At 39.7% G+C, this 19,928-nt stretch overlaps 1 protein-coding gene across 6 annotated transcripts in view; it reads right to left on the bottom strand.

Annotated features, from left to right (window-relative positions):
• LTBP1 (latent transforming growth factor beta binding protein 1) overlaps positions 1–19,928 on the bottom strand; it is a 156,746-nt gene that overhangs the window by 43,143 nt on the left and 93,675 nt on the right. For all 6 annotated transcript variants that reach the window (XM_068414396.1, XM_068414406.1, XM_068414387.1 and 3 more), the window contains 7 exons: positions 19,465–19,590; positions 18,621–18,743; positions 13,564–13,683; positions 11,197–11,319; positions 9,023–9,145; positions 4,261–4,383; positions 704–829 (listed from right to left, as the gene is read on the bottom strand). In XM_068414396.1, coding sequence (XP_068270497.1) covers positions 704–829; positions 4,261–4,383; positions 9,023–9,145; positions 11,197–11,319; positions 13,564–13,683; positions 18,621–18,743; positions 19,465–19,590 — 864 coding nt within the window. The remainder of the gene's footprint in view (positions 1–703; positions 830–4,260; positions 4,384–9,022; positions 9,146–11,196; positions 11,320–13,563; positions 13,684–18,620; positions 18,744–19,464; positions 19,591–19,928) is intronic.

Consider the following 19,928-nt stretch of genomic DNA (forward strand, 5'->3'; position numbering starts at 1 on the left):
CTTCATCTGCACCTTTTTCAAAAAAAAAAGTCTCGACAAGAAAGTTTCTGTTGTCTCACACACAACAATGAGAACATTCAGGCAGCTCAGGCTTGATGCTAATGACTTAAGAAGCTTTAAATTAAATAATCCTAAAGACTTATGGCAGGAAGGTCTTCCCCACTGAAACTTATCAGAAGCCTGAGTTTCAGAATCACTTTGCATGCATTTTATATATACTTATTCCTTCCACCCTTGCTATAAGATAGAAATGATTTCCCATTTATTAATAGATTTTCGTATTATTACAGATGTCCACTGGTTTCATATATCTTAACATAAGAATAGCATTCCCTCCTTTGCCATCATTTACCATAGTTAGGTTAGTATGCCTTCTTTTCCACTAATTTATTTTGCTCAAAAAAACATAATCCAATGTTAAGATAGCAAAATTATTAAAAACCAAGAAAAGTAAAACACAGCTTGTAACAATCGTTAACTCCATTACGTTGCCCATTTTGTACATTTCCTGTTATACGTTTCATGATTCAAACAGCAGCACAGCTCACCATACTTTTATGGGGGAAAGAAAAAACTAAGGGCCTTTAGGTGGCAGATTGTGGAGTTAATAGTGGTTTTAGGGTATTAGACCCAAACTGACTACTTATCTCACCCAACTAATAACAGCAAATCAATGAGGATGCATTATTGTAACTTGTCTCACCTTCACACGTTCGCCCGTCTGCAGACACAGAAAAGCCCTGCTCACATATGCACTGGTAGGAACCGTCTGTGTTCAGACACTCCCCGTGAGGTGAACAGAGGTCAGATCTCTCACATTCATTGATATCTGAAAACACAGAGACATTAATAGCTTTGCAAATCACCACACCCTTAATATTAAGCCTAAATTCAATTAGTCTTAAAAGCCGCTTTTATTCCACCAGCTATGTAAACAGGGCTCATTTTCCAGAGTAACCAAATCTTCTGGGATCATTCTTCAGTGTTCTGCTGCATCACACTCTCACTAAATCACTCTCTGCGATGAGGAAGAGCAGATGAGAGTGATTTGTGAGATATCAGTACAAGCTCCTTACTAGCCAACATTTTGTCTGCGTTAGGGGAATTCTCAGACGGCCCCATCTCACTGCTTTTTGATTGCTGCATGCTGGTCAACTTGTGCATCTGGCTCCATGTGTTACCAGCAGGTCTGGAGTTGCATCTTTCCCAGTAGGCTGATTTTATATGATTTAAAGCCAAATGCTCTTTTTTGCTGATGGGGAATGGGAATGGTCCCAAAAGGTTGCTATACAAGAGTCTGTCATCATTGCTTTTTTTTTTTAAACTTAGAAAGCATATTTCAAACACTGCCTTTCAAACCTGTGAATCTGAAAAACAAGCATTTCTTTCTTATCGATGTCTCATCCTAACAACAAAACCTGCCATCAGAACTTCACTACTGCATTCAGTCATTAAGGAGGTACCACTTTCATGTAAATTACCATTCACATTGTAATTTACTTTTGTATTTTGCTTTACAAAAACCTATTAAGAAGTTTTCAGTACCATGCTGAGATCAAACATAAATTTACAAAGAAAACTTATACATGTGGCTCATTCATCCCTCACCACAGATACTAGAATTTCTTATTCTTAACCGTGTCTTTTGTTGCTTAGATTCTGGCTGTCCTTACGGCCATACAAAATGCATCAAAGCAGAATAATTTTCATAGACTAAAGAAATTATGATTTCAATACCATCATTTCAAGACCCATGACATCCATTATAGAATTTTCTTTAGATACAGACTGATTCTGTCCTGTGTGTAAACCTTCTAGGTCAGTGTCCTGATGTCATGGCACATATGCAGAAAGAACAGAGGCAGCTCAGGGAAGGGTAGTATCTGTATGAGGTGCACAGGGAAAAGTCAGTGCACTGCGCTTCACACACCTACTTTCTGTGAATTCATAGTAAATGCAGACCAATGATATACTTCCTGAAGCTCTCTAAAAGTCAAGTAAGGTGGGAGATAACCAATGACAAGGACAGTTACGGTACCTTCTCAGGACTCACACTGTTCTCAAGATTAAGCTGTTAGTTTCTTAAAACTGCCAGAAAAATACCGGAAACCAAACCAATGCATTACGCAAGGTAGAACGATGTATTAAAAGACAGGAAAACAAAATTAACAATGTTAGGGAAATAGAGTATAATTCGTCTCAAAGAGCAAACTTGCACACTTTGTTTTGGACTTTTCAGCTTTGCTCCTTACCAAAATGCATGTTCCTAATTTCCAGTCTAGGCCATATTCAACTTGCAGACGCTGCATTCTGTGATAAATTTGCCAGTCTAATTCAATAGCTCTCTAGTTTCAATCATGGTTTCCTTTGAACATAATAAGTCTATGATAAGTCACCTCTCATGTTTTTCTTCAACAAGATAAACAGAGGTAAACAAACCTTGCTTGCTTCTGCTGGATATTCTGATTTTTCAGTCTTCTGGGCAGTGCATTAGTTCCACTGGCCACAGGGTTGCACTGGAAGCTCATATTCAGCTGACTGCCTCTGACCCCTAAATCCTTCTCAGTGACTGTGCCCCAGAAGGAAGTCCACTACCCTACAAGCATGACTGAGATTCCTTCTTCAATATAAAACTGGATACATTGAAATGCATATTGTTTGCTCATACCCAGTATACCATGTGATCAAGATCACTCTGCAGTAGTGCCCTATTATCTGGATCTTTTACCATACCCCTAACCTCTCCAGGTAAATTCTCTCAAAAATTTTATGTTTTTTCTTGTTATTACAGAACTCTGATAGAACTAAATTTCAGTCACGTAAAAATGTCTCAGTTTAGTTGCTGCTTAAAATATTTTGAAGGTACTGTTGAAATATAAAGAAGTAATCATTTATGATACAAGTATGGCTAGTTTTGTCCAGTACCAAATACAGGACAAGAAAACATACTGAAGATTTCTATCTTTGACAAATAAAAATTCTACTGTTCCATCCTGTAACAGCTTAACAACAAATAGTCAACATGGTAAAAAAGTCTAACCATACTTAATTCTGCTAGCCAAAGATCTCCCTGTATGTTCTTTCGCTGTGTCCAGTTTGCTATTCTAACATGTCAGTATTCATTGTATAAACTCTTCCTTTCTTCCATTTGTTTTGATATTGAACTGGCTATTTCTCAAGCAGTTTCATCCCCCTCTACAGCAAGTTGTTATTTTTCAGTGTTGCTGGTTTTCTTTCTCAAGTGTGGCGCTCTTACCTGAAATGATTTTCAATTTTCATTCACATTTTTCTGTTAAAAATACTGTCTATACTGTCTGTCCCTTAAGTCGGCTTATAAGTGCTTTCAGTTTTGTTATATTTATCCATTTAAAACATGAAGCCTATATACTACTACTTTCCATAGTGGAGTGAAGAGAATAGAGTGGTATCAAAGCTGGCATTGATTTACAGGTTGTGACCAATTCTCTTTTCTCTGCTAAAGCAAGGTCTAATACAGCACTTCCGTATGTTGAATGCAACATTTTCTGAATTAGAAAGCATTCACATAGAATACTCAGAACTTTTACAGGGAATTTGCTGTTGGTTGCACAAGATCTTCAACATAGATCAGCTGGAATACAGTCTCTCATCTCAAGTCTAAACTGTGCATAAGAGAGAAGCCAAAGCAAAGTCCAGTGTCCTGGCCCTCCAGTCATTTAGAGCACGAACACGCTATCACCTTCCAGCTTTAATACCATGGTTCTCATCTCATAAAAACAGGTGGCAAAAGGGAGAGAACTAAAACATGGAAAGTATTTTTCTGGGTTTGGCAATGCTGACTCAGCCTCAGCGAACACATTCTCTTCCTCCCACCCATTCTCCACAAAGCACTGCAAGTGTTACAGAGGTGAGAGAGGGTTTATCCAATGTGACTTGACACTAACTGTACTGTTCTTTCTGTTACATCACTGATTCACAAACGCAGAAAGTTCTGTCAAAATAAATGTTTCCAGGATTTGGGAAAATGCAACACTGTATCTCTGTTAGTTAAAAAAGAGATTCTCTTTCAGGTTATGAAGGTTGAGATTTCAGTCTCTTGGAATAATTTCTCAGCATATATTTACAGAGAGCCACATAAAATGAGAAGAATAAAAAAGTACTACAAATGATAAATAAAGTGAGTTTCTCTTACTTAGCATGATCTGTGACTATCACAAGTTATGCTTACAAATCTGCACATTTATAATAATGATGCAGGTATTTTTTATAGCTATTTCATACCTTGACATCCCCTATTCGCTATCTGCTGGAAACCATCTGGACAAGAGCATTTGTAAGACCCGTCAGTATTCATGCAGTTTCCTCCAAGGCAAATATCCCTGTCTTGAAGGCATTCATCCACATCTGAAATAAAAATGCAACTGAATTATTAGATGACGTAAAAACTGATGAAACTTTTAATAGCGATACTTCCATACTAATGTAGCAACTTGAAGCTACAATACCCTTTAATAACTCTGTGTGTGTGTGTGTAAATCAAGTTTACTACACTTTAGGATGTCCTTTTAATTTCCCTTTCATCATATCATCAAACTTCTTGTATTTCTAGAGAGCTTTAAAATTTGAGTTTGTATGACATTTATTCCTAGCAAATATGTCTAATGTACCATCTGCATCTCTCATGAACGCTATCATAACAGATCTTTATACCACTCTCTACCCTACTATAATGGTGACTGTGCTGTTACAGTAATGCAGTTAAAAAGAAATCCAAGCAGCTGCACATTTAGAAGACAGACAAAAATTGCCTACTCATGCACATTTGTAGTTTGCAATATGCACCTTTGGACATGTTTAGATCAATACTCAGAGATCCCTGAGCTGGAAGTGACATGACTCAGACATCCCCCAGAGTATGGGCAAGCCCAAGCGTACCTGGTGTGTCACACCAGACAAGACATGCCTGTGGAGACTACTCACAAAACGACCACGTGGACAGGCGGCTTGTAGGACAGGGGCCACACTGTGCCTACTGCTGTGCTAACAGTTACTTTTTCATGCAGTTCATACGATGCAATACAGCCATTTTGCAGGCTTCACAGCTTGGTCACAAAGCTGAATAGCTGCTTTTGCACAGCGCTGCACCCAAGCCATAAATCCAGCTCCAGAGTCAGGGCACGCAGGGCCTAGCTCCAAGCTGCCGATACACCACATTCCCAGCATCAAGCCTCAGGCCTGTAGACTCTGCCCTAGTGTCTTGACATCCATGGGATAAACGTGCTGACTGACGCATAGCAGGCCAAGTCTCAGCATAGAAACTAGATACAAAGTAATCAAATATTTCAAGAACAGGACACTGGCATTGTCTCCATCTAAAGTCTTTTCTTCCCGTTGTCTTTCAAAGGGCTTAAAGGCAGCCTGATGGAGGAAACAGAGCACAGCTACTGTGGGTACAGGATTAACTCAGCAAGTGCCTACATTCCAGTGATGATACACAGTTTTGCTTCACTACAGCTAAAGATCACAAAGTATTTGATGACTGTGCCTCTAAGTTTTAAAAGCAAACAGAAAATGAGAGAGTCAAATAAAAGAAGCATCTCATAAGCAACTTTCCTCTGCCTCCACAGTGCCCCACCTTGTAATTCAATGAGTCTATTGCTCTGATAACTGTTTTTCAAAGGAAACTATCTGCATTATCAAAGACTTTTTCCACTGCCTTTGATTCTTCTGATTTCTTAAGCATGGATTTTAGCTGATTAGAATTGTAACTTTTTCCTGCATTGCAGGAATGAATAACAATTGTAATTAAAAAAGAGGACATGACCTCATTTCTACATTTATCTCTGGAAAGTCCACACTATATCAGAGTGCAGCTATCCTTGGGATTTAATCTATTTGATAAAAATAAGAAACAGGGATAGCTTTCTTACATAAATGAATGTTATTGCAGATAAAACTGCACTTAATGCTGACAAAGTTGTGACCTTTTGATAACCACATGTTTTATAATCATTTTCAACTGAGAAATAAATTGTGGTTTATTTAAAGCAGCAATTAATTTTGACTAGGAGCATGAGAAAAAATTAACGACTCCCTTGCGCTGAGTTAATGCCAAGTCTCACAACAAGAAGGTGTCTTCTGCCAAATTCAGTCAAAATGCATAATTTTCCATATAAGATGCAAACCTCCCTTTCTCTGATACAACTCTTCACAGGTCCTATGGTTGCTGCAAAAGAATCTCCAGAAAAATCAGAGACAGTAACACATGCTTGAGATGTTCAGTGCTTTTTACCACCCTTTACATGTGCATGTCTTGAGCATTTGGCCAGCAAAATCTCTGAAGGCTCCTACGAGAACACCAGAGCCTCCTATGCTTCAGACTCTTTTCCAGTAACCTGAGTTCTTTGAGATGTACAGTCTATATGTAAGTCCAGTGGTGCATATGCGTACTTCCTGTCAGTTGAGACAAGGCCACAGGTGTGCTCACACTTTGTGTTTCCTCAGATTCAGAGCAACACAGAGCAGAAAGTCTCAATGTCACTTCATCTCAAGAACAAGATGCTGAATGAGAGAGTAAGGCAGAAAGAAAATAAACATGCATGTGGTCATGCATCTTGAAGACCTCCGACTACTAGGAAGTAACCTCTTTTTCTATCTTCAAGTGGGAAGCTGTGCATACAGCCCACCTGTGGATGGTCATGTACATCCAGGCTACTGATTTCCAAGCAGATCATAGCAAGTCTTTACATGTACTGCAGAAGGGAGAAGTTCTTCAGCCTTGGATAACAGCATATACAAGCATTTACAATAGGAATGGACATATGGATTATTGCTCTCAGGTAGAACTGAAGGTATGAAGGCCTCAGTCCAGTTTTCTCATTTTCTGAAGAGTTCAGTGCAAGGATGCAGCTAGTTTTTCAGCCAGATGTGTGCATGGACTACAGGGCAAAGCTTCCATAAAAAGAAAATTAGTTATCATGACTTCTTGGGCTGTATGAAATGCACCAAAGCAGTCTGAAGAGAAGCTCTGGAAAACATTTGGTCCACAACTACAATGGATTTAAATTCGTTTCTATATTTCATTTGCTCTTCTTCAGTACAAGATGTTTTAACTCACAATTTTTCATGTGCTCATACATGCTAACAACATTTACTAATTCAAAATCTCTCTCTGCAGACTTGATGGTTTGTAAGGCTTCTTGCTGAAGGAACCAAAATGCTTGAAATGGTTATGCATCCCACTCTCTCACCATCTCCCTCTCTGCTATGAAAAGGAAAGAAAGAACCTTTTCTTGTTTAAGGTGGACAAGGTAAGAACTCATAAATTAAACTGCAGCAATAGAAGATTACCATCATGTGTTTGGGAAAAAAGAAAGTCTAACACAAGGACAGCAAAGCACTGGAACAGGCTGCTTGAAGAGATGTTTGGAATCTCATCTGCTGAAGCCTCCTCAGAGCAGGTTATATTAGTACCTGTCAGAAACGACACCATATGGTCTGTTTTGCCTTTGGGAGGCAGGATGGACCAGTGACCCCTTCCACCACATTTTTCTTTGATTCTTGACACAGTATCTCTGTATCTGTTGCAACTCATGAAGATCTTGAAGCCAGGTGAGAGCAAAATTCTTTGGTACAAGTTCCTAGTGCCTTGTGTCATCAGCCCACATTTCTTGAAGCTGATGCAAGTGATGCTGGTATTCACCAGACACTCTGAGATGATTGTCTTAAGTTCTTCCATGACTAGATTCTCCAAACAGGTCAATACCAAAGCATATCAGTGTGCTGTGGAGATTTTAGAAGATATCCTTATTCCTTGTTGCCAAGAACTTCAAGAGATGCTGTCACTCATTAAATGTGGACAATCCAGTATCATCATCGATGATAAAGTCTGGTCTGATATTATAGGTTTGTCTTGAGAAGACAGCATTTGGTTGGCTCAGGGGGAACTGCTCTTCTGCCTGGATCACTTAAAGAGGAGGATTCCTGACCTATTGCTGTGGGGGAAGAAGGTGGGAACTGCCTCCTAGAGTGCTGTGTGGATGATAACCTAGCAACAGAACACTATTAGGTAGAACAGCAGTAAGAAGCTGTGTCTTCCATGGGTGGTATCAGCAGCTACAGAAAGCACACTAGAGACGGGAAAGCTTTTACTTGCTAATACCACATATACAGTGAGACCGTAACTGAGAGGTTTTTTCCCCCCCTAGGGTAAGATAAGGAAGCAACTGAGGTACAGTCTTTTTTGGAGCTCGCTAGTAAGTAATCTTACACACTCAAGGTGACCATGAGTAGTGCAGCAGATGTGCCATATCAGGCGGTATAGCCAATGATGGAGAAGAGGGAGCAGCTTTGAAATAATTCATTAGAAAAAAATCTGTTTGCCAATTACTGAACAATTAAATTGTTCTACTTGAGAGATAACAGAATGTTTCTGTTTTCTATAACACAGTATTTCTCCCTACATTTACAGTGCATCTTTCACCTCTCATTTTTGTTTTAACAAGCTCAGTATGTAGACTGCCTTCTGAGACAGTGAAAGCTGTGAGCTCCAGCAGATCCCCCTGGAGCTCATCTTATACTACATATTTTCTCATGCCAGTGCACATGCGAGATTGTGGTGGCTGGCTACAGGTTCCCAAAAACAGCTGGAGAAGAAGTTTTAACTTAGCAGGCCCCCGTGTGAATAGTGTATGCTGGCAGAAGCTTTTGTAACACAGAGCCTCCGTGTCAGAATCTGAGCAACAAGGTTTGGAAAGGCTTAATTGTTTTTGGTAATAATGTCAACTGTTCTTCCAATCTTACTGTTGGAAACACATGTGCTGATTTCTTGTATGTGGAAAGATGACAGGGACTATTTCTAAGAATCCATTAAATATGTGGCTGTGTGGGTGGGGACTGTTGAATAGTTGACAGTGAAGTATAGAGAAAGAAAGAGAAGCAACATATCTTTCTGACCCGTTCTCAAAAGAGTTCATGCCTATAGCTGAATTACTCAAGATCTTACTGAAAAAAACAGATCAGTAGCTTAAGTCCACAAGCTTACCTTCACACTGATCTCCAGTAGATGATAATGTGTAGCCTTGGCTACAAATACATCTGAAAGATCCTTCTGTGTTCCTGCAGCGTCCATTCGTGCAGAGTGATCGGTGCTGGCATTCATCTATATCTGTAGCAGAAGGGACAGTGAAAACAACACATCTGAAAATACCAATTACTAATCAAATGGTGCAACAACAAATTCTGAACAAAACAAGAAAGCAGAGCGTCAATATCCAGTCCTGCTTCTCTTGGTCTTATTCATTAAAAAATGCAGACAGTCAATATAATGCATAAAAATATATGAAATTGCATATTGGATGTTTTCCTTGAGATGACTGCATTCAGCATTCTCTCCTGTAGTGTCAATATACCCCTCAATGCACAAACAGGCACACACAGACACACACATGCTGCTTGAGAGGTGCTTTTGTTTCTTTTATATCTGGCAAGGGTAACAAGCCAGCCACTCCAGTGAGTCAGCAAAACCCACAAAATACTTTCCAGCAGGATCACCATGTTTTAACAGGGTGTGGTTTTCAGATGTACACTGACAGGCTGTTCCCCTATTAAGTTGTACCTTAAGGCTCCTTTAAATACTTGCCTTGTATTAATCCTCTAAGTATGGGGAAATGTCTCTCTGCTTCCACAACCACTGCTAATTCCTCAGCGCTTCAGTTCTCATAAACTGGGGTCAGCCTGGGTTAACAGATGGACTTGAACATCAAACTTATATTTTCCTATGAAAAACTCAAAATATTGGAGGGGAGTGGCACTTTGAATTCAGAACATAGCACGTGTCTTGTTTGAGCTACGAAGCCTGTTTTCCCTCCCTTATTTATAAAATACTCGTTAAGGAACAGTAATTAAATTAATATGGTAGGTTCTTAGTCACTTTAACATTTAGGTACAGCTGAATGTCTTTCTGAAAATATACTCCAATTCAAACAGGAGAAAGTTCCTCAATGAGGTTTTTCAGGTCTGTGTTATGGCTACGTAGTCTGACCTCTTGAGTAATGGCCCCTTGCGACCACAGAAGTTTTGAATTTAAGGATCACTGAAATCTGTGGGGCTGCATGAAGCATCTGGGCATGTGTACAGGTCCTTACTTGAGAAGGGTGCACTTTAAGAACAGTCTGCACATGCCAGCTCAGCTTGGCAAGGGCCCTTTTCCATGAAAGGCTCAGAGGAAACAGTCAAACTTTGTCTACATATTTTCCCCAAGACCAGTCTGCTGTGCGTCCTGGACAGCACATTTAACTCACTCAAGACACTTAACTTACACTGATGTTTTGTTTCAAACTTCCTGACAAATTTACATGAACGATCATTTAGTTTTACTGTATTATTTTTAGCACTCAAAAGTCTGAAAGTGTTTGGAGCTATATACAGACACTTAGGGAAGTGTGGGGGGAAGGGAAAAGAATAAAAAGCAATATCTGACAAGAAACGTTCAGGTTTCTGCGTGCTTCCACAGTTTGGAGGCATTCTGCCATATTTTCACCTTTGGGGAGAGGTTTTAAGAAGTCCTCTCTCCCTAAGGAGAGGGATATTCATACCCCTGTACACACTTTAGGTTCTCTCTGACTACTCCACTCTGACTTCAGACTTCATTTTGTTCCACCGGAGCAGTCCTGGTGGGAATTTTAGATGTGGAAGAAATGTAGAACCTCACACTTTGGAGGTACAGGTACTGTTCTGAGAAATATGATACCAAACTCTCTCTCTACTAAACTTACTACTTGAGATGGAGTGACACCAATGCAGGCATCATCTCAGTGTTAACTGACACTGCTGGATTCCAAGAGGGTGCACAGACTGGGTTTTTTCATACCACTCACCCATACGAAAGAATAAGATAGAAAAAAAGTAATTAAGGCAGTAAAAGCCACTGTCCCCAAACCTCCAAAGTGACAGAAATGCCAAAGATTTTGCAGAAATTCAAATTTAGCAATATAAATATTACTACACATTCTTGATTGGCTTTACAAAAAAATGTCAAAATCGACAATGTGACCATGGAAGCCATAAAATGGAAATACATATTCTTAAATTTTTGGGGTTTTTTAGCTTGAGTGTTGTGTATTTGTTGTTTCTCCATTAAAAGGAATACTATTAGATGAAAAATATTATCTAAAAGGTAAGTGCAACCTTATGAATTTTAATCATGTTCTTTCCTACCTTCACACTGATCCTCTGATGCAGAGAGTTTGAAACCTTGGCCACAAATACATCTGAAAGACCCCTCCATATTTTCACAATGCCCATTTGTACAGAGATTGCCGTACTGACATTCATTTATATCTGTGAATATAAAGAAAGCACAAGTGTATAATTAACTTGGGTACAACCGACTTCCACTTGACCTTGGGAATTTATTCAAGTTCTGCCATAAGTAGCTATGTTCCTGGAAGATTACAATATCAATAGCATCAAAGAACTGTAGAACTGTCACACTAAACTTTCTAGGGCATCAAGTACAGGCAGAGGAATTAGCTGAGGTAAAAAAAAAAATTACTGAAAACAGCACTGGGGAAGACTAGCAGAGCTACAACTGACCTAAACTAACAGCAGAAACAAATTAATTCATGGAAAAATGGACTTAAATACCCTTCATAGATAACTCGGGAAATATTTTCCTTTCCAGTGTATTTAAATTGTACCATATTGCAAAGCTACAGATTTAAGACAAACTCTGTCTGCATCACATTTTCTAAAATGTGTATGGCTCATTTCCAACATGACGTAAGTCTAGGATAAACAGAAAATGAAGACTGATCACATCACTAATGATGTGAGTGAGATGTCTAGGCTTAGAACATTTCATAAAACAAAGGAAAAAGGGAAATTACATGCAGTAATACAAGCAAAAATGTATCAGCAACTTGGAATGAAGACTTATCCCCTACATTTAGTTTTGTTTGTAAATCTGAGCAGAGCAGTGACTTCTTTTCTCTCATTCTGCTCCCTACTAACCTGGTTAGCAAGAATGAAACAAGTGAAAATTATGCCATGGCATTTTCAACCAGGCTATTTTCATAAATAGGTATCAAGCTTGATATCATGAAAGAATGCAAAATTAAATAAACTTTACATTTTCCAAATAAGGAATTAAATAAGACAAAACCTTTTTTAACAGAGTGCATGTGTCATATTCTTTGCAAGGACAGCAGGAATCCAGGCAGGTGGGAAGGAGCAAAAACAAAGATGAACATGAACGTGTGCTAAGTGAACCACATCAGTTTGCTGTAAACATTCCATAGCTTGTTATAACTCTGTTAAAATCCATGAAATTACCTGAGAAATACATTCCTCCACAATAAGTCAAATGACAAGACCAAATAACACAGCTATGACATGCTGATAAATTGTAACAGGCAGATGTTCAGACAGAAATAATTTGCTACAATTTGCCTTCATTAGAAAATAGAGTGGTTGAAAAAGGTATCATCTGTACAGGAAAACCGGTGGTGAGGCTCTGACAGCTACACCATATATTTTTTGGGTGTTTCACTGCAACCTGGCTCTAGTCTTGCTCCACATCAAAAGCCCATTTGTGGCTGGAGCACAGTAGATGTCCACCTTCCAGCCCTATTTCAACCACAACAATGCTCTTAGACTGCTTCATGAACTGAACCAAAGCACAGCAATTGGGAGTGATTAGGAAATAAGCTATGGAAGTACACTGCTAATCTGACCTACAGCAATAACACAAATGCCTCCTATGTAGGTTATTATACACCTATGCTTAGGTAACACGGTTACCCCAACCATCACAAATTATAGGGCATGCATTACACACAGAGTGGACAGGAGGATTCACAACAGACACCAGATCCTTTACAACTGAGGTCAAATTTAAGCTTCTGCTAGTGTCCCAGGAAGTGGCACTCAAAACTGCAAAAGATTATTTCTTTTTGTACAATTGATTAGTTTGCTCTTTCTTACCTATATCTCAAACAGTCAAAACTGATTTGGGAAAAAAAATAATCTAAAATTAAAAAAAAAAAAAAAAAAATTGACAAAACTATAATCTGTCCTAAAAACCTAACCTAAAGTGACACAAGCTGCTTTAAGATGTGCTGAATGTTTTGCTGGAAGTACGGATAATTAAGAAGTTTTATTAATATGCTTTGTGAGCAAATTCCCACATCCTATTGAAAAGCCTGCCAGTCACACTGATGTTGTCACTCTCATGTTTTTTCCATTTGTTAATACCTCCAAACAATGGCCTACTAGCATTTCACTGATAATACATTCCTTTCAGCTCCATATTTTCTATTTCAAGAATTTTGTTTTGTAATGATAATTGTATTGTTTGCAGTCTAGGTTCAATGTTCATTTATCTACAGTAAAACATGATTTCCTCATATATACTGTGTCTGAGAACATAAAGTCATTTCAAAAATAGAATATTTTCAATTATTATAGAATGAAATGGGGACCCAGGGCACAGTGCTGTCATTAGGTTGTAACATTGATGGCGTAGGAAATACAGCATCTAGGAACAAAAACTATAAGCAGAGATACAAAGAGTACTGAACATACCATGGCACTGTCCATTCCAGCCTCTGAATCCCGCTCTGCAAGGAATGCACTGGTAAGAGCCAGGAGCATTAATGCACTGTGCATCTGGACAAGTAGTTGGAGTCCGGCATTCATCAATGTCTTCAAAAGAGAAGATAAAAGGAAATACCGGTCAAAGCCATAACAAAACACTGAACAGTAAACTAATTTGGTTATTCTGACTGTGCTCATGTTATACTAATACATTTAAAGAGTTGTGTACTTTATCTGTTGGAGACTCAGGAAGGTACAAGTTCACACAGATTTGTACCAGCAAAGGGGCATCTCTGAGAAATAAATTAGATCATAGTACCTGCAACAGAATCTGAATTTTCTGTTATACTGTGAATCTTTCGTAGGCCCTCCATAACATACAGCACATCAGATTTCTGGCTTAGATAGGTAAGAACAACTTTGCTTACGTCACCCCTTTACTATACTGAAGTGTCTTGAGGTTCTTCCTATAGTCAGTCTCAAGAGACTAAAGTGCCTTGCAACAACAATAAAGCTGTAACTCTGGCTTCTCAAAGCAAAGAGGAATTCGGTATTCTCCAGTGTCCTAGAGTTATGCGGCACGTAAGTATTACGTAGACTATAAATTTAATTGTGTGAATGGTAATCAAAGATGTTTACAGGGAGCAGGGAGTTAACTATGTCTGAAAGAAGGCAAAACCAACACACACATCACTGAGGCTGGCAATGTTCAGAGTGATAAGAGGGACTTGTCATGGGTAAACTAGGAATTCTGATGCAATAAAACAAGAAACAGGTTCTGAAAAACTCATGGATCTCATGTCCAGGCTCTGAGCATCTACCAAGAATTTCTTATCCTGCATCAAAGAAACCCACAATACATGCAACACATGCAATCTAGAAGAGAGTACACACAAAAATGACATTCAAAGACAATTTGCTGTCAAGTGACCAATGATTAGAAGATGCTGGAATTAAAACTGTGTGTGCAGCCTCATTCCAGTCTGCTTCCATAGTTGAGTACCATTTTATAATATAATCTTTAATTATACAATAATTATAATCTTTCCTACCAAATACGTGCTTCATGCAGTGCACAGAACTAATGAAATCATCAAAGTCACCTCTAAACACAGCTTCCTAAGCTCCTGTCCCTTCCCTGCCCCAAGCCTAGCAGTTGTGTCTTCTGCAATTAAGGACTGCTACTCCAGCACAGATAGTAGGGAGGCAATTCACTCCTAGTTTTGGGAACAAGCCCACAGAAGGAAAGTAGCCTCCAACACTTGCAATTTACCTGAATAATGCTCCAACCTTCAGAGAACTGAATATGTCACTGGATGTGGGCAAATCACAATTTTTTATAGAATTGTGATTGTCCAGCTGAGAATACTTTCTCATAAAAACAGCAACAGGCCTCTTCAGCTGCTACGATGCAGACCTGTAAATGTCTCTCAGTGAAACTGCTGTGAGATTTTTTTATTTAATTAACAAAAAAACCCACACTTCTGCTGAAACCTGTTCTCAGAACTGCCTGGACTGCGTCTGCCCTGAAAACACACCACATGAATGATGTATTTGGTACAGAAATTTTCAGTCAAAATAAAGTCTAAATGCTGCAAAGCTTAAAGAAATCACAAGAAGATTTTATAGGAATACTTAATCATATGCAATGGTTTTCAGCTATGCCTATAACACTGTTCTACATAAACAACAGACCCTACAAAAACAACATATATGCACTCTTTATGTTTCCCAGGCTAGGCCCATGACGGAGCTTGTGTGAGTATAGCTTGGAGGCAGAATGGAGATGGTGCAAGGAAGTGTAAGTGAACTGTGTGTACTGTGTGCAGCTTGGAGGATTCTTGCCTTTGTTTCTGAAGTGTGGAGGAGGTGGAAAGGAGTTATTTGTGGAATTTGGAATCTGTCAGTAGGGTGACTATAACGTGTAGGTGTAATGACATGGCGAAATGATACCCTGAATGTGTCATTTCCTTGGTTTGATGGATTTAGTGTAGGAGGGTTTTTCCCTTAAGCAACCTTAAATAACTTTCAACAGAGAATTTGGTTTCAGAAATTACATATTGTTAAGTTAAATGATAAAGGACTACCACCACACTACTTAAAATACAAGTTAATAAGAAATTTGATGCACTGTGATATTCTGATTTCCAGCCTATTTTAATCACAGATTCCCTACTGACAGAGAAGATTTGGAAAAAGTAGTCCTAAGAGTGGAGTGTGTGAAAAATTTATTAAAATTAAAAAACCAAAAACTGTCTGAATAGAAAGAGGAATCTTTTAGCAAAGCTTAGAGGAGCAAATACATCCACAGCAGCGTTAAGCTGCATATTTGCTAGGCAACCTAACATGTTAGCAATTTTATACTGTCCTAAGTAACTTAGACTAATGCATGAACAAAACTGTGTTTAAAATGAAATGGCTGCTTGTGTTTTTTAGATCACAATTCAATCTGAGAAAAGAAAAAAGAACAGCAAAAAAAGGCAAAAATATTACACTGGAAAATAATGTGAAGTTTTGAAGGTCAGATGTCCTAGGATCTCCTGCAACATGAAATACCTGCTAGATATATATTTCCAAATTAAAAAAAACAATCAACTTATCATTTGCTACCTGTTATAATACAGGAAAAAATACAGATTTTTTTTTTTTTTGAAACAGAAACTTGGTATCAAGTATGCAGGAAAGGACTACCAATGAAGTTAAGAGATTCCATAGCAAGAGCTATTAAAATAGCTATCCTGAGATGGTTCTGCCTATAGTGGGGGAACTCCTTTGCAACTTCTTAAATCTAAATAATAGGAATTGAATTGCAGTTCCAGACATCAAATAACTGAAAAGATTGGAGAGTACTCAAAAAGGTTTCTTGTTTAATCTTGCACCCTCTGAGAATTCTCCCTTTGCAGCTCAAGCCACAGCGATAACCCTCCCTTGAACAGCCGGCAATGTTAATCATTCCAAACAGCAGTAACATTTGGCTTTGTTTTTGTGATGTGAATAAACGGTAACTCCACTTCATCATCCAAGATATACTGTAGATAAAACAAGCAATGTCCTTTTGAACATTCTGCCATTTTCAGCTGGTGTACAGGGGGAAAGTTAAATGATCTGAAGGCAAATTAAATGAAGAAAGTAGCTCTGAGCGAAATCCAGCAGATTAAGCTAGAGAAATTACCCATGGAAAGAAGCACAGAGTGGGACCGGGAAAGGGAACTCTGAACACAAATAGATATAAAACCATTGTGCCAAGACACGCCATCTGAAATCAAATAGCAAATGGAGATTGAAAGGAATTAAAAGAAATATACCAGGTAGAAAAAATATTAAGTTAAACACGAAAAAAATCTGTATTGAGTTAATATTTCCATCTAATGACCAGGTTTCTTCAAAAATAAGAACTATATTACAGAATCACAGAATCAACCAGGTTGGAAGAGACCTCAGGGATCATCGAGTCCAACCGTTGCCCTGACACCACCATGTCAACTAGACCATGGCACTAAGTGCCATGTCCAGTCTTTTCTTAAACACATCCAGAGATGGTGACTCCACCACCTCCCTGGGCAGCCCATTCCAATGTCTAATAACCCTTTCTGAAAAGAAATTCTTCCTAATGTCCAACCTGAACCTCCCCTGGCGAAGCTTGAGGCTGTGTCCTCTTGTCCTATCGCTAGTTGCCCGGGAGAAGAGGCCGACTCCTACTTCACTACAACCTCCCTTCAGGTAGTTGTAGACTGCAATAAGGTCACCTCGGAGCCTCCTCTTCTCCAGGCTGAACAACCCCAGCTCCCTCAGCCGTTCCTCATAGGTCAGACCCTCCAGACCCTTCACCAGCTTGGTCGCCCTCCTCTGGACTCGCTCCAACACCTCAACATCTTTCTTGAAGTGCGGGGCCCAGAACTGGGCACAGTATTCAAGGTGCGGCCTCACCAGTGCCGAGTACAGAGGGACGATCACTTCCCTAGACCGGCTGGCTACACTATTCCTAATAGAGGCCAGGATGCCATTGGCCTTCTTGGCCACCTGGGCACACTGCTGGCTCATGTTTAGCCGGCTGTCGATCAGCACCCCCAGGTCTCTTTCCGCCGGGCCGCTTTCTAACCACTCTTCCCCCAGCCTGTAGCGCTGCATGGGGTTGTTGTGGCCAAAGTGTAAGACCCAGCACTTGTTCTTGTTGAAACTCATGCCGTTGGTCTCGGCCCATCTATCTAACCTGTCCAGATCCCTCTGTAGGGCCCTCCTACCCTCCACCAGATCGACACTCCCACCCAGCTTGGTGTCATCTGCAAATTTGCTGAGAGTGCACTCAATCCCTACATCTAGATCATCTATAAAGATATTGAACAGCACCGGCCCCAGAACTGAGCCCTGGGGAACACCGCTAGTGACCGGCCGCCACTTGGACTTTGCCCCATTCACCACCACTCTCTGGGCTCGGCCATCCAGCCAGTTTTTAACCCATCGAAGAGTCCACCCATCCGAGCCCCGGGCAGCCAGTTTGTCTAGGAGGATGCTGTGGGAGACAGTGTCGAATGCCTTACTGAAGTCTAGATAGACTACATCCACAGCCCTGCCCTCATCTACTAAGCGGGTCACTTGGTCATAGAAGGAGACCAGGGTGGTCAAGCAGGACCTGCCTTTCATGAATCCATGTTGGCTGGCCCCGATACCCCGATTGTCCTGCATGTGCCGTGTAATGGCACTCAGGATGATCTGTTCCATCACCTTGCCTGGCACCGAGGTCAGGCTGACAGGCCTATAGTTCCCTGGATCATCCTTCTGGCCCTTCTTGTAGATGGGTGTTACATTTGCTAATTTCCAGTCAGCTGGAACTTCTCCAGTTAGCCAGGACTGCCGGTAGATAATAGAGAGTGGTTTGGCAAGTTCATTTGCCAGTTCCTTCATTACTCTGGGGTGAATCCCCATGATGTTAAGTTTTCTGTTGAGATCAGAAACAGCAGTCAATGCGAACAAATGGCTCTTCCTATTGCAGTTGTTTGGCTTGGCAACCGTTACTGTATCACTACTGGTGAAGAGTCCAAACCTACCTTCACATTCACCTCTCCTGTTCATTTGGTATCCACTATCACAATATTCACATCTGTATGAGCCAACAGTATTTATACAAAAGCCTTCCCCGCAAATATGAGGTCTTGAACATTCATCAAAGTCTGCAGATGAAAAAGAGAAGAGAAACTTTGCTTCACCATGAAATTACTGAATGCTTGCATCTCCCCTAAACTCTGTTTTAATTAAAGATAAGTAAGTTTGGATTTTCAAGCTGTTTGCAAGCCACAGCCCTACAGCTGTTCTTGCTGATCAGTTCCATCTTTACCTCACTGCTTGTAATCACAGAGAGAATGAGATCTAGAAACAACCAGGCTGTAGGACGAAGGGCAGTGAGCAACCCTGCCTCTAGTTGCAAATACAATGCGTGTCACTGCATGTATATTGTGCCCAAGGCAACGGTAACCTGAGGAAGATCACAGCCACTTCAGTCTGTTTCTGTTGCTCTCCATGCAGTCCATGGCTGTTTGCAGCTATATTTAAAAATATGGTTTGTTACAGCTCCTAGGGATTGAAAGAGTTTTGAATATTTGTATTTCCCAACACAGAAGGTGTTTTTACTAAATGGTAATTTTCCTAAACAAGCATGATACTGAATAAATTCTTGTTTTTTAACAAATAATCATTTTGAAAAGTAGTAGGATCCACTCAAGTATTTTCCTCACCACAATACCTGGCAAGAGACAGTTAAAAACACTTACAGGCATCAGTCCAGTACCAATGACATTGAGGAAAAAAGCTGAAAAGGGGATGTTAGGGGGTTTTAGATAAGCTTTTTGATTCATTTTTATATTTTTATTTTCTATAAAGGAGACCAGTAATCACCAACACAGTCGGTTCCATCTTCACTGGCCATGAATCCAGCTTGGCAAATACAGAGGAAACTTCCTTCTGTATTTTCACAGCGTCCAAGGGAACAGAGATGGGGTGCCTGATTACACTCATTAATATCTATAAAAGAAATAAAAACATAAGACTATAGAAAAATATGTTTGTGCATTCTATGCCATGCTTTTCAAAAGACTGATCTTGTAATTATTTTAACTATTTGAAAAAGTGTGTTTTCCTCTCCCTCAGAGCTGCAAAAAAGATGCATTAAATAGTTTTGGTTGGGAAAAAATGCTCTTATTGGCTTAGACTATAATAATATCACATGGGCCTGAAGAATGTGACATGATTACTACTCAAAACACTACGCTGAGTGCAAGCTGAGCACAAGCTGCAAGCATGGAACAGTAGCACAATTCAGATGAAACTGAAAGATTTTAAGTTACCATTTGGCTGTGTAT

This window comes from Nyctibius grandis, chromosome 1 (assembly GCF_013368605.1).
Source record: "Nyctibius grandis isolate bNycGra1 chromosome 1, bNycGra1.pri, whole genome shotgun sequence".
In the NCBI taxonomy this organism is placed as follows: domain Eukaryota; kingdom Metazoa; phylum Chordata; class Aves; order Nyctibiiformes; family Nyctibiidae; genus Nyctibius; species Nyctibius grandis.